The sequence below is a fragment of the Heterodontus francisci genome, chromosome 5, assembly GCF_036365525.1.
Source record: "Heterodontus francisci isolate sHetFra1 chromosome 5, sHetFra1.hap1, whole genome shotgun sequence".
NCBI classification, from domain to species: domain Eukaryota; kingdom Metazoa; phylum Chordata; class Chondrichthyes; order Heterodontiformes; family Heterodontidae; genus Heterodontus; species Heterodontus francisci.
The window spans coordinates 196524128-196539129 of NC_090375.1; the positions used below are offsets into that span (position 1 = coordinate 196524128).

Genomic DNA, 15002 nt, shown 5'->3' on the forward strand with positions numbered 1-15002 from the left:
CTGCAGCACCTGTGGAAGAGTCTGTCACTCTAGAATTGGCCTTTATAGCCACTCCAGGCGCTGCTTCACAAACCACTGACCACCTCCAGGCACTTACCCATTGTCTCTTGAGACAAGGAGGCCAAAGAAGAAGGAGAAGAAGATTCTAATAAAGACTTACATTTATTCAGCACCTTTTAGAGCTTCAGGATGTCCCAAGTCACTTCACAACCAATGAAGTACTTTTCTGATGTGTGGTCACTGATGTAATGTAGGAAAGCAGGCTGCCAGTTTATGCACAGCAAGCTCCCACAAACAGGAATAAGATAAATCACCAGCTAACCGGTTTCGTTGGTTGGATGAATTTTGGGAGAACTCCTTACTCTTCCTCCAATGGGATTTGATTTGAACACATAGGAAGACCCCATACAGTTTATTGTAGCATTGACCTCAGTGCTGGGCTCAAGTGGAAAGCCAGATTAGGTGCACACATTCTGCATTGGGGCTTAATTCGGTTTCACCCCCACCCCGGCCCCCCTCAAACGAAGAGAAATGGTGCAAAAACTCCGTATAAACAAATACAATGCGAACCAATGAAAGGTGCGAATAGAAAGACGCTGCTTGCTGTGTGAATGATCAGGTTCCCCAATGCAATCGGCTTTCTTCTGACCGATCTGTTTGGAACTGTTGTGCAAAGTGAAACTTCTGGTGGGTGGGGAGCATTCAGACATGTCACATCTACCGCGAGCGTCACTAGCTTTGCCGAGACTCTGTTAAAGTCTACAGGCTCCCTTGCTCAATGCTTTGGGCAGTTCTTACTGAGTGTTTGTGGAGGCGCAGCAGTAAGATGTAACAGAGAAACTGGTTAGTAGCAAGTCCACGAGAAGAAGAAGGGGAGAAGGGTGGGGGAAGCTAACAGCTCAGCTCGGCTCCTATAGTGCAAACTCAACTCACAGCAGAAGCCAAGGAGAGCGCAGCCAGGAGCAGTAAGGTAGGAGAAACTCCAGGCATGTACATTTGTGTCGGCTTGTGGGGTGGGGTCTAACTGGGTTTATGTGACTGTGTGGACTCCTGAACTAGCTCATTTTCCATTTCCATATCGGTAGGAGTGGGCGGAATGTGAGCAGATCGGGAGTGGAGGGAAATGAGGTTGAAATGGTCAAGTGGGCAGTTTAGTGGATGGTTTCACCGGGTGATGGGGGGTAAAGTTGGGGAAAGTGCGGGAGGGCAGGGGAGAAATCCAGCTCAACCATTGAAATCACCCCAGATCGGAAAATATGGGACAGCAAAACATCACTGATATCTCTAGAAACTAAACTGAGAGGGGGCAAATGCCATTGTGAATTACATCCATAGATACAACTTTCCAAACAAGGTTTAGCTCAGATTAGGAGTTATATTTTTGAACTAAATCAGCAGGTGAACATGCAGGGAAATATTTAACCAGTTTGATAGTGCTGTACTTGGCTCAGTATTCTGGGTGTGATATGAAGTTTGTAAAGAAGGGTTAGACTCTATCGCACTCTGGCAGGACACTCGAGACCCTATCCTCCCCCTCTGGAGATCCTGGGAGGACCCCATCCTAATTGTATTGTACTCTGGATGCTGTTTACTCATTCACCAATATCTCTGCTCCCCCTTCAAATCAATATGTGTGGTGCAGTGGTTAGCCGTGTAGGATTAATATAAATGGGTGGTTGTTGGTCGGCACAGACTCAGTGGGCCGAAGTGGGCTGTATCGCTCTATGATCTAATTATTCTGTCACACATCAGTCCACCTTGTCTTGGTTATAAATGTTAAAGGGATAGCAGTGGAGCTACACTCAGTTAGACAGCCTGTATTGTATCTCTGCACTGATTGGCAATCTGTTGCACACAGTATCGTTTAGTTAGTGTATTTACTTTCGGGGTCTCTTTAAACAAACACTTTCATTTGTACTGATGTGTATAAGGTATTTTTGGAAGACAGTGAGGAGAATGTGTGGACACTGCCCTGCTGTATTTACACCTCACTGAACCTTGTTGCCAATCTGTGATTGATGCAGGTATTACTCCTTCTCTCCATCCCGGTTCAGGACGGATGTGGATAGTCCACCAATCGTCCTTTGCAACAGCACGGTGCCAATAAATCAGGCCAACAAAGCCAAGCCCCTTCGCCTGGCCATGGAGAACCTGTCCTACTACGACGAGGAGCAGCTGAACAAGGTGTACAGGAACAGGACAGAGCACAGCCGTGAGTACGAGGTGACAAGCATGTCCCTCATCCTGCTGATATGTGGCGTCGGCATCATGGGCAATGCCATGGTGGTGTTGGTGGTCCTCAGCACAAAGCACATGCGAACCCCCACTAACTGCTACCTGGTGAGTCTGGCCATCGCTGACCTGGTGGTATTAATGGCTGCAGGGCTCCCCAACATCACCAACACCATCTACGGATCCTGGATTTATGGTTACACGGGCTGCCTGGGCATCACCTATCTCCAATACCTGGGGATTAATGTGTCCTCCTGCTCAATAACTGCCTTCACCATTGAGAGGTACATTGCTATCTGCCATCCTATCAAAGCCCAGTTTATCTGCACTACATCCCGAGCTAAAAAGATCATCCTGCTGGTGTGGGCTTTCACTTGTGTCTATTGTGTGATGTGGTTTTTCCTACTAGACATCAAGCAGACTACCTACAAGGACATGACTGTGGTGACGTGTGACTACAGGGTCTCCAGAAAGTTTTACCTCCCCATTTATTTCCTCGATTTCTTTCTGTTCTATGTCGCGCCTCTGGTTCTGGCCACTGTCCTGTACTGGATGATTGGCAGCATTTTGTTTCTGAATCCCATTCCCGCTGACCCATCAGAGAGCAGCAAGCAAAGGGAGGATGGATCTGCTCACCATCAACATCCATCAAAAGCAAGTGACTCCCTGACATCCAACACAACAGCTACTTCCAGACGACAGGCAAGTACAGCCAACTATTGGCGGCAATTGTGCTGGGATCTTCCCTTCCCCACCCAGATGGTTTGTTAATGTCACCGACAAGGTGAGAAGTAAGATTTCCACCGAGCTGCCCCCGCCCCCCCCCCCATAGATTCCAGAATATTCCTCCTCCTCTCATTCAACCACTCATCCATCACCACTCATCCATCAACCCTCAACTTCAATAGAAAAACAGAAACTGCTGGAAATACTCAGACCCAAAGTTATCAACCCAAAATATTGGGGGGAATTTTAGCAGGTCCTTGGAGGCAGGTTTGGAGGTGGTGGGAGGATGGGGATGGGTGGGGTGCATGGGGTCGGCGGGGGAGGTGTGAGCAAAATTAGAGAAAGATGCAGAAGCAAAATACTGCACATGCTGGAAATCTGAAACAAAAACAGCAAAGTGCTGGAAATACTCAGCAGGTCAGGCAGTATCTGTGCAGAGAGAAACAGAGTTAACGTTTCAGGTCGATGATCCTTCATCCGAAAAAGCATCTGGCCAGTTTCCCAGTGTGTTCCCACCTCCAGCTGCTTTTCCCAAGGCTGGCATGTCAGCATCCCGCCTGGCAGAAGTGAGAAGCCAATTGAGATGATTAATCAGCCGACTAACTGCAATTTGCCACCGACATGGCAATTTCCTCAGCGTCGCAGGGGCCCCACACTGTGTCAGCACCTTGGCAACTCAGAGGAGGCAGCTACACAGCAAGAGGCCAGGGCAGCCTGAGAGTACAAGACTTTCTAAACTGTAACAGCTAAAAATGAAAAGGCTGATGTCCTCTGCGGGCAGATGCTGGCCATTGTGTGAGGAGCTCCTGAAGGTGATGTCTCTGATAGTGCTGGGGGTGATGCACTGGCAACCGTTCCCATCAGACCGTTCGTGCCTCCATTGTGTCTATCCTGTTCCTGCTGCATTGCCCCTCAGCAGCACTCTCACTGCAGACACAGCCAAGGTTGCCGGCCAGCACTGAATCGACCTCCCACCTCCCCAGGCCACCAAATAGGGATGCCAATCCTGGAGGCGAGTTCTTAATTGCCTTCCAGAGGAGTGAACCAGAAGGCATGCACAACTACCCTTAAAGAAAGACTTTGTAAACCACTTCTGTTCTTATATTTAACATTGGTACAATTCCCACTTTTAAAACTTAAATTTGGATTTCAATCAACGAGCTCACTGTTGAATCTCAGACCAGCTAATTAAAATTCTTTCCACTAATGCATACTCTCTCAGTCACATGGACGACCCGTCTCTCACTGTGTCACACTGGCATCCCGTCACACTCTCTATGTCACACTGACACCCTGTCACACTCCCTGTGTCACACACACTCCCTGTCACACTCTCTGTGTCACACTGACAGCCTGTCACACTCTCTGTGTCACACTCACTCCCTGGTCACACTCTCTGTCACACTGACTCCCTATCACACTTTCTGTGTCATACTCACTCCCTGTCACATGCTCTGTGTCACACTCACTCCCTGTCACACTCTCTGTCACACTGACTCCCTATCACACTCTCTTTGTCACACTGACTCCCTGTCACACTCTATGTCACACTGACTCCCCATCACACTCTCTGTGTCACACTGACAGCCTGTCACACTCTCTGTGTCACACTCACTCCCTGGTCACACTCTCTGTCACACTGACTCCCTATCACACTCTCTGTGTCATACTCACTCCCTGTCACATGCTCTGTGTCACACTCACTCCCTGTCACACTCTATGTCACACTGACTCCCCGTCACACTCTCCGTGTCACACTGACACCCTATCAAAGTCTCTTACACAGACTCCCTGTCACACTCTCTGTGTCACACTGACTCCCTGTCACACTCACTATGTCACACTGACTCCCTGTCACACACTGTGTCACACTGACTCCCTGTCACACTCTCTGTGACACACTGACTCTCATCACACTCTCTGTGTTATACTGACTCCCCATCACACTCTCTGTATCATACACACTCTTTGTCACACTCTATGTGTCACACTGACACCCCGTCACACTCTCTATCTCCCACTGACACCCTGTCACACTCTGTGTCTCACACTGATTCCCTATCACACTCTCTGTGTCACACTCACTCCCTGTCACATTCTCTGTGTCACTCTGACTCCCTGTCACACCCTCTGTGTCACACTCACTCCTTGTCACACTCTCTGTCACTCTGACTCCCTGTCACACTCTCTGTGTCACACTCACTCCTTGTCACACTCTCTGTGTCACTCTGATTCCCTATCACACTCTCTGTGTCACACTCACTCCTTGTCACACTCTCTGTGTCACTCTGACTCCCTGTCACACTCTCTGTGTCACACTCACTCCTTGTCACACTCTCTGTGTCACACTGAACCCCTTCACACACTGTCTCACACTGACTTCCTATCACACTCTCTGTGTCACACTCACTCCCTGTCACATTCTCTGTGTCACACGTCACACTGACTCCCCGTCACACTCTATGATAACACTGACTCCCCGTCACACTCCCTGTGTCACTCTGACTCCCTGTTACACTCTCTGTGTCACACTCACTCCTTGTCACACTCTCTGTGTCACACTCACTCCTTGTCACACTCTGTGTCACACTCACTCCCTGTCACATTCTGTTTCACACTGACTCCCCGTCACACTCTCTGTGTCTCACTGACTCCCTGTCACACTCTCTGTGTCACGCTCTTTGTCACATTCTCTGTGTCACACACTTACTCCCTGTCACACTCTCTGTTTCACACTGACTCCCCGTCACACTCTCTGTGTCTCACTGACTCCTTGTCACACTCTCTGTGTCACACTTGCCTGGATGGGTGCAGCTCCAACAACACTCAAGAAGCTCGACACCATCCAGAACAAAGCAGCACACTTGATTGACACCCCATCCACAAACATTCACTCCCTCCACCACTGACGCACAGTGGCAGCAGTGTGTACCATCCACAAGATGCACTGCAGCAATGCATCAAGGCTCCTTAGACAGCACCTTCCAAACTCACAACCTCTACCAACTAGAAAGACAAGGGCAGCAAATGCATGGGAACACCACCACCTGCAAGTTCCCCTCCAAGTCACACACCATCCTGACTTGGAACTATATCACCGTTCCTTCACTGTCGCTGGGTCAAAATCCTGGAACTCCCTTCCCAACAGCACTGTGGATATACCTACCCCAAATGGACTGCAGCGGTTCAAGAAGGCAGCTCACCGCCACCTTCTCAAGGGCAATTAGGAATGGGCAATAAAAGCTGACCTAGCCAGCGACACCCACATCCCATGAATGAATTAAAAAAAACACTCACTCCCCATCACACTGTGTCACACTCACTCCCCGTCACACTCTCTGTATCAGATTCTTTAGTTTAGTTTAGAGATACAGCACTGAAACAGGCCCTTCGGCCCACTGAGTCTGTGCCGACCATCAACCACCCATCTATACTAATCCTACAATAATTCCATATTCCTACCACATTCCCATCTGTCCCTATATTTCCCTACCACCTACCTATACTAGGGGCAATTTATAATGGCCAATTTACCTATCAACCTATCTCTGGGCTGAATTTCTTTCAGCCCATCGTAAGTTGCAGTGGCGGCACCAGAAACGGGTGGCATCGCCGCATGTCACACCTGCCACCAACTGACCGCGATGCCGCAGCACCTGGCCAGTTAACAAACCAAGACGCCGAGCCTGTCCTATTGCAGGACAGAATGGGCTATGAGGCTTCGATAGCAGCATCAACTGCAGAAAATGTAGCTGGTGGCGCAATCTTTAAAGCACTGCCAACCCTGTTTCAACTGCTGCCTTTCACTGATACAGTGAACCTGGAGTGCTGCTGGAACCCACTGCTGCTGCTGGAACTCCTGGACCCCCCTCTACTGCTGCTGTAACTCCTGGACTCCCCTCTACTGCTGCTGGAACTCCTGGACCCCCCTCTACTGCTGCTGTAACTCCTGGACTCCCCTCTACTGCTGCTGGAACTCCTGGACCCCGCTCTACTGCTGCTGTAACTCCTGGACTCCCCTCTACTGCTGCTGTAACTCCTGGACTCCCCTCTACTGCTGCTGGAACTCCTGGACCCCCCTCTACTGCTGCTGTAACTCCTGGACTCCCCTCTACTGCTGCTGTAACTCCTGGACTCCCCTCTACTGCTGCTGGAACTCCTGGACCCCCCTCTACTGCTGCTGTAACTCCTGGACTCCCCTCTACTGCTGCTGGAACTCCTGGACCCCCCTCTACTGCTGCTGTAACTCCTGGACTCCCCTCTACTGCTGCTGGAACTCCTGGACCCCCCTCTACTGCTGCTGTAACTCCTGGACCCTCCTCTACTGCTGCTGTAACTCCCAGACCCCCCTCTACTGCTGCTGTAACTCCTGGAACCCCTCTACTGCTGCTGGAACTCCCGGACCCCCCTCTACTGCTGCTGTAACTCCTGGACTCCCCTCTACTGCTGCTGTAACTCCTGGACTCCCCTCTACTGCTGCTGTAACTCCTGGACTCCCCTCTACTGCTGCTGTAACTCCTGGACCCTCCTCTACTGCTGCTGTAACTCCTGGACTCCCCTCTACTGCTGCTGGAACTCCTGGACCCCCCTCTACTGCTGCTGTAACTCCTGGACTCCCCTCTACTGCTGCTGGAACTCCTGGACCCCCCTCTACTGCTGCTGGAACTCCTGGACCCCCCTCTACTACTGCTGGAACCCCTGGACCCCCCTCTACTGCTGCTGGAACTCCTGGACCCCCCTCTACTGCTGCTGTAACTCCTGGACTCCCCTCTACTGCTGCTGGAAGTCCTGGACCCCCCTCTACTGCTGCTGGAACTCCCGGACCCTCCTCTACTGCTGCTGGAACTCCCGGACCCCCCTCTACTGCTGCTGTAACTCCTGGACCCCCCTCTACTGATGCTTTAACTCCTGGACCTCCCTCTACTGCTGCTGGAACTGCCGGACCCCCCTCTACTGCTGCTGTAACTCCTGGACCCCCCTCTACTGCTGCTGTAACTCCTGGACCCCCCTCTACTGCTGCTGTAACTCCTGGACCCCCCTCTACTGCTGCTGTAACTCCTGGACCCCCCTCTACTGCTGCTGGAACTCCTGGACCCCCCTCTACTGCTGCTGGAACTCCTGGACCCCCCTCTACTGCTGCTGGAACTCCCGGACCCCCCTCTACTGCTGCTGGAACTCCCGGACTCCCCTCTACTGCTGCTGTAACTCCTGGACTCCCCTCGACTGCTGCTGTAACTCCTGGACCCCCCTCTACTGCTGCTGTACCTCCCGGACCTCCCTCTACTGCTGCTGTAACTGCTGGACTCCCCTCTACTGCTGCTGGAACTCCTGGACTCCCCTCGACTGCTGCTGTAACTCCTGGACCCCCCTCTACTGCTGCTGTACCTCCCGGACCTCCCTCTACTGCTGCTGTACCTCCCGGACCTCCCTCTACTGCTGCTGGAACTCCTGGACTCCCCTCTACTGCTGCTGGAACTCCTGGACTCCCCTCTACTGCTGCTGGAACTCCTGGACTCCTCTCTACTGCTGCTGGAACTCCTGGACCCACTCTACTGCTGCTATAACTCCTGGACCCCCCTCTACTGCTGCTGGAACTCCTGGACCCCCCTCTACCGCTGCTGGAACTCCTGGACCCCCCTCTACTGCTGCTGCTGCTGTTGTCAGACCCCCCTCTACCACTACTGTGACTCCTGCGCCTCCCTGTGTCCCTGCACCATGATCTTGGACCGACCAGATGGAGCAGGAGCCAAATGGAACCATACCTGTGGCAAGACACTGGGTAGCCCCACGGTTCAGCGATGCCTCCCTGGAGATTCTCCTCCAGGCTGCAAGGGAAATGTGTGAGGTCCTCTTTCCAAAGGATGGCGAGAAGAGACCCTCTTGCCTGACCAAGTGACCCTGGCAGAGATTGCAGAGGAGGTGGGCAGTCATGGGGTCACTCTCCGAAACTGGGTCCAGTGCCGCAAAAGGGACAATGACCACCTTCCCTTCGCCATGGTGAGTCTTCCGTACCTATTCTATGTTTGGGGCCTGCATGTGACCATATGGGAGAGAGCACAACATGAGGAGGGAGTGACCATAAAGGAGGTCACAAACGGATGAGACATCACCACATCCTGTCAGATGCATGGCTGCATCTTGGTACAGGCCATCTTCTTTCAGAGCTCATTGCCATTCCCTCCCCTGAGAGTGGACGTGGGGAGGAGCCATTTAGGAGACCCCATCAGAGGATGAAGGGCTGACACTAGCACAACTGTTCTGCTGTTCTTCCTGCGAAGTCCAACTCTTTCCGCTTTCAGGAGAAATGGGCCCTTAACACCAGGGGAGACATCAAAGACTGACGGTGGGATCCCTGATGTGCATTCTCTGAGGCTGGCAGAGGAGGAGGCTCTGGAGCTAGCGGGGGCCCAGGGCGGCCAGGCAGTTGTGGATGGTGAGACTAGAGTGTCTGCACAAGGATGAGAGGAGACATTATGTTCTCATGTCCTCCACCACACTTCTGGAGATCCACATCTCACGTGGTTGGGATGAGGAGATCTGAACAAACTAGCCCACAAATGTTTGTGTTCTCCCATGTGGCAAGCACAGCTGCTGGTACCTGGTCCTCCCTCCGTCTCTGCTGCTCCTCTTTCTCAACAGGGGACCCAGAGCCAAGGTGAATGAGGCCAATGACAGGTTGCTTCTCCCTGTGTGCAAGGCCTTCACAGCCAACGGCCCCTCCTTCTTCCCCTCAGTTGACAGCTGAGACAACTGGCACTTGCTCGATGGGACCCTGATATGCCTCCCCCACAGTGTGAGCAGCAGTGGCCCTACTCCTCAGACCGATTCCCGATGCACTCTCTCTTCCACCCTCCCTGGCAATCAACACTGCCTCACCCAATGGCTCTCCTTTCCAGCCGCCTCCTTGTCCCCTTCTTTCAGTAGGCAAGGCTCCGACAGCCCAGGGTTTCCATGTGCCATCAGTTTAATGCAAAACAGAGTATAAAATTGCTTTCACTTGGGTTCTTGACTACCGTAATTACCTTCCTGCTGTGTGGATGTGTGAAGTCTGCTCTCCAGGTCGGCTGCTGGCAATAATACACGGATGGGTTGTCACAACATCAGACTTCTAGTCCGACGTCTTCTGTCCCGATTTAGTGTCCCCATTGGCCTCCGTTCCCGTCCCCAATGTTCCCAGAAAATGCAGCCCACTGACTCCCTGTCACACTTTCACATCACAATTTGCTGATATATCTCCATTGTGATATTGAAGATATATAGTTCACTCCTATTAATTCAAAACTCATTTAATTGGAATTATTTGTTATTTACACAGCTTTAGTCAAATTGCGGAATAGTTCAATTGTTTACCATAAAAACAAATCCAAATTTCAGGGTAAGACATATTTTTTGACTCGCTGTGAGGAATAGTATCAGGAATCTGCAACAGTCAAAGAAATGGAATATTCATCCCGAGTCCTGACATTTTTGAGTCAGTAACGTTCTTCCAAAATAACGTACCCAGCATTCCAGTAAAGCCCAACTTCAGCCTCACTGCATGTCATCATTCATTCTCATGATGTGGGCATCGCTGGCAAGGCTGGCATTTATTGTCCATCCCGGGGAAAGTGGTGATGGGCTGCTTTCATGAATCACTGTGAGCAGTTTTGATATAACAGTAATTTCTAGGCCACTTCAGAGGGCAGTTAAGAATCAACTATTGATGTGCGACTGGAGTCACATATAGGCCAGACCAGGTAAGGACGGCAGATATCCCTCCTTCAAGGACATTAGTCGACCAGATGCGGTTTTAGGACAATCCGACAGTTTCATGGTCACTTTCACTATTACCAGCTTTTTATTACACTGTATTCAAATCCTTAAGCTGACACAGAAGGATTTGAACTCTGTTTTACCAGTCCCTAATATAATTCTAACATCTATATCAGGGTTGTCCAACCTTTTTGCCTGTGGGGGAACGTTACAATTTTTGTCTTGCATCGGGGGCCAGTGAGACAATTTTGGAAAGATAAAGGCATTAAAATGTATCTTACTATTAATAAAATCAACAACAAATATGCATTTTTGTGAAGAAGCTTTAAATGAGAAGATTAATTTATTGGCTTACTTTCTTGTCACTGTGTTGGACACTGATTTAGTGAGATACCTGGCATTTTTTTTGCTTGCACAAATAGTCAATGTTTACCCGCATACTTGTAGCGATGCGGAGTATTCCAGATAGATGTCCATTGTCAGGAGTGATCTTGATCGCTCTCTTTCCCTCCTCTCTGTTGCTCTCTCTCTCTGTCGTCCTGCCTCTGTGTCCCCTCACTCTCTGTCCCCCTCTGTCTCTCTCCCCTCTCTTTCTCCCCTCTCTTTCTCTTCCCCCTCTCTCTCTCTCTCTCTCTCTCCCCTCACTCTCTCTCCCCCCTCTCTCTCTCCCCCCTCTCTCTCTCTGGCCCCCTCCTCTCTCTCAGCAGATTCTGACTTTTTTTTAAAAGCCCGCCAGAAAACCCTGAACCTGTTCGGTGTTGGAAAACTGCTGTTCCCGATGTCTGCACCTGTCAGCAGTAAAACAGACAGTGCGATTTTGTTTTAAAAAGCCGGTCTGAAAGAAGAGGACAGTGGAAAATTTCTCATCTCTGAAATCCATCTGTGGGCTGGATGGAAACCTTTGGCAGGCCGGATCCTGTCCAGCGGGCCATATGTTGGACAACTCTGATCTATAAACTACACTACCATACTGAACACTATTGCTTTATTGTTAGGAGGTGCCCAGAGTTGGAACATACAAGCATATGAATTACATAGCAGGAATAGGCCACTCGGCCTTTCGAGTCTGCTCTGCCATTCAGTCATTTCTTGGCTGAACTGATTACTCCACATTTCCACCTACCCCCAATAACCTTCCACCACCCCCTTGCTTATCAAGAATCTATCGACCTCTGCCTTAAAAATATTCAAAGATTCTGCTTCCACTGCCTTTTGAAGAAGAGAATTCCAAAGATTCACGACCCTCTGAGAGAAAAAATTTCTCCTCATCTCTGTCTTAAATAGGTGACCCCTTATTTTTAAACAGTGACCCCTATTTCTAGATTCTCCCACAAGGGGAAACATCCTTTCCACATCCACCCTGTCAAGACCCCTCAGGATCTTATATGTTTCAATCAAGTCACCTCTTACTCTTCTAAATTCCAGCGGATACAAGCCTAGCCTGTCCAATCTTTCCTCATAAGACAGCCCACCCATTCCAGGTATTAGTCTAGTAAACTTTCTCTGTACTGCCTCCAACACATTTACATCCTTCCTTAAATAAGGAGACCAATATTATACACGTACCCCATATGTGTTCTCACCAATGCCCTGTATAGCTGAAGCATAACCTCCCTACTTTTGTATTCAATTCTCCTCACGATAAACAGCAACATTCTATTAGCTTTCCTAATTACGTGCTGTACCTGCACACAAACCTTTTGCGATTCATGCACTAGGACACCCAGATCCCTCTGCAACTCAGAGCTCTGCAATCTCTCACCATTTAGCTTTTTTATTCTTCCTGCCAAAGGAAGAGACAGGGCCTCAGTTTAACGTCTCAGCCGAAAGACGGCTCCTCCAACAGTGCAGCACTCCCTCGGTATTGCACTGGGAGCGTCAGCTTAGATTTTATGCTCAAGTCTCTGGAATGGGGCTTGAATGTAAAAGAATGAAGGTGGTCCAATCTTGGAACTATGGCAGTAAAATGTACAAGCATTGATTTGCCCTGAATGCTGTTATCCTGGCTGTATAAAGTATGCAAGTAGGTCTCACAATAACATCTACTATTTGAATAATAGCATGACTTTTGGACAACAGTAAATAGCTGGAGTTAACAGGAAATGAAAACTGATAAAAATTTGTGTTGTTGAGGTCAGTATCAATGCTTACAGAATACGTTCTCCTGTTTGGCTGTTTAGGTGACCAAGATGTTGGCCGTGGTGGTCATCCTCTTTGCTCTTCTGTGGATGCCTTACAGGACCCTTGTGGTGGTCAACTCCTTCCTGAGTCAACCCTTCACTGATCCCTGGATCCTGCTCTTCTGCCGAGTCTGCATCTATCTGAACAGTGCCGTCAACCCCATCATTTACAACCTGATGTCTCAGAAGTTCAGGGCAGCCTTCAGGAAGCTGTACAAGTGCGAGGAGAAACAGTCAGAGAAACCAGCCAGTTACAGCGTGGCTCTCAATTACAGCATCAAGGAGCCTTCCAACGGAAGCCCTGATCACTTCAACACTGAGCTGGAAGACATCACTGAGCAGTTCATGCTCTCCAAGAAAGTCTCCTTTGCTGCCACCAGAGCATCACCAAAGGTGGTGTTCAGTCAAGCCCGACATCTGCCTGAGATATGACTTTTCAAAATGAGTTAGGCGAGTAAACTAATTTACATTTTATTAATTGCGGATGAATAATATCCTGATGAAGAAACACAGGAGGAAACCAATACGTGCATGACAATAAACAGCGCTATACAATGGCCCCCAAAAAGTCTGATTAATGAAACAAGTACAAAATGGCTCCTTTTGCATCGCTGTATTCATTGTGAATTCTGTGCCGATATTTATAGTCAACATGACGCGTATGTCACCAGCTTAATGTGGTGTTATCCATGGGTTATGGTAGTTGTGCTGAGCCAATAATGGTTAGAATGTATAGAATAATCAACATTTGAGAGGCAGCCCAAGGATAAAAAAATCAAATAGGAATTCAGGGGAAGGACACTGCAAACTAACCTCGTCCTCAGGGTACTGTATCTTAACAAGACTTCAAATTTACTTATAATTACCAGGTAGAGCAAACTCCAACTCTTAGGGCACATTTTATCCTTTAATGTTTTACACAACTGGCTTTAACATACCTTAGCAAAATCAGTCAAAGTTCATTCACCCCCTTCCAGAATGATCACGGTATCTGATACAACTGTCTAAATGCTCATTAAATCTACTACACTACTACCTGCTCCAGATTGCAACTCGCAAAGTTTCTGTGCCCAATTTTTATAATAATCATGGGTTGGAGACAGCAAAGATTCAGAGAATGGGATGAGGAATGGGAGGCTAGAGTTCAGGGCACCTCCGTTATCGGAAGGGGATGAGAGCCATGAAAAAGGGCGGTGAGGATTCATAGAATGGGAGCAGGAATCATAGGTATAAAAATATTGGGTCCTTTGTCACTGCTGTGGAGAGGGTAGAGACGAGATCTGACAGAGACTTTCAAAATTGTGAGAGGTTTTGGGAGAGTGAATTATGAAAGACAGTTTCCATTAGTTGGGGAATTGGTAACATGAGGACACAAACAAAGAATTATAACTAAAAATTATAATTAAGAGGATGAAGGGAAGGGTTGCTAACTCTCCAGGAATTAAAGATTGATCTCCAGGACATTGCTGCAAGAAATGTAGGAGAAAAATAACAGGGAAATTAAAAATAAATGTGTGTTTTCCTTTCCATTTAACTTATTAGTTATAAAAATAGTGCAGATGGGGGAGGAAACTCTTTGAGTGAGTGGGGCTGTTGGAGGTGAAAGTTCATGTGGTGAAACAGCCAGGAATGCATCCAACTAGAATTGGCAACCCGAATAAAAGGGGCAGTAGAAGATTTCTTTCCTTCCCCAGAGTATCATTAGAATTCAGGATGCAACATCACACGTGTTAAATGAAGCAGAGACTATAACATCATTTAAAAGGGAATTAGATTTTACTCGTTTTAAAATAGGAACTTTTTCTCAGCTGATGCCTGCTGAAAGAAAATGAAGTGAAACAGAGATCATTCCAAATTCAGTACAATTTACCTGCTGATAATGAGCAGTGACAAAAAGTGGTGCCTTCCCCACAAGCTGGTTAAGTGTTGTTATCAGGAATGGAGGAAATCTTCAAGAACATAAGAACACAAGAAATATGAGCACGAGTAGACCTTACAGCCCATCGAGCCTGCTCCGCCATTCAATACGATCATGGGCTTCAACTCCACTTTCCCCCCACCCCCCCCCCCCCCGTTCCCAATATCCCTTGATTCCCTGAGAGACCAAAAATT

General features: G+C 48.9%; 1 protein-coding gene across 1 annotated transcript; it reads left to right on the forward strand.

Moving 5' to 3' along the window:
- The first annotated feature begins 720 nt into the window (after positions 1-720).
- On the forward strand, positions 721-14399 carry trhra (thyrotropin-releasing hormone receptor a). The gene is made up of 3 exons (XM_068031009.1): positions 721-970; positions 2025-2934; positions 12891-14399. The coding sequence occupies exons 2-3, from the start codon at positions 2143-2145 to the stop codon at positions 13320-13322; spliced, it is 1224 nt and encodes a 407-aa protein (XP_067887110.1). The 5' UTR covers positions 721-970; positions 2025-2142; the 3' UTR covers positions 13323-14399.
- Positions 14400-15002: the final 603 nt, after the last annotated feature.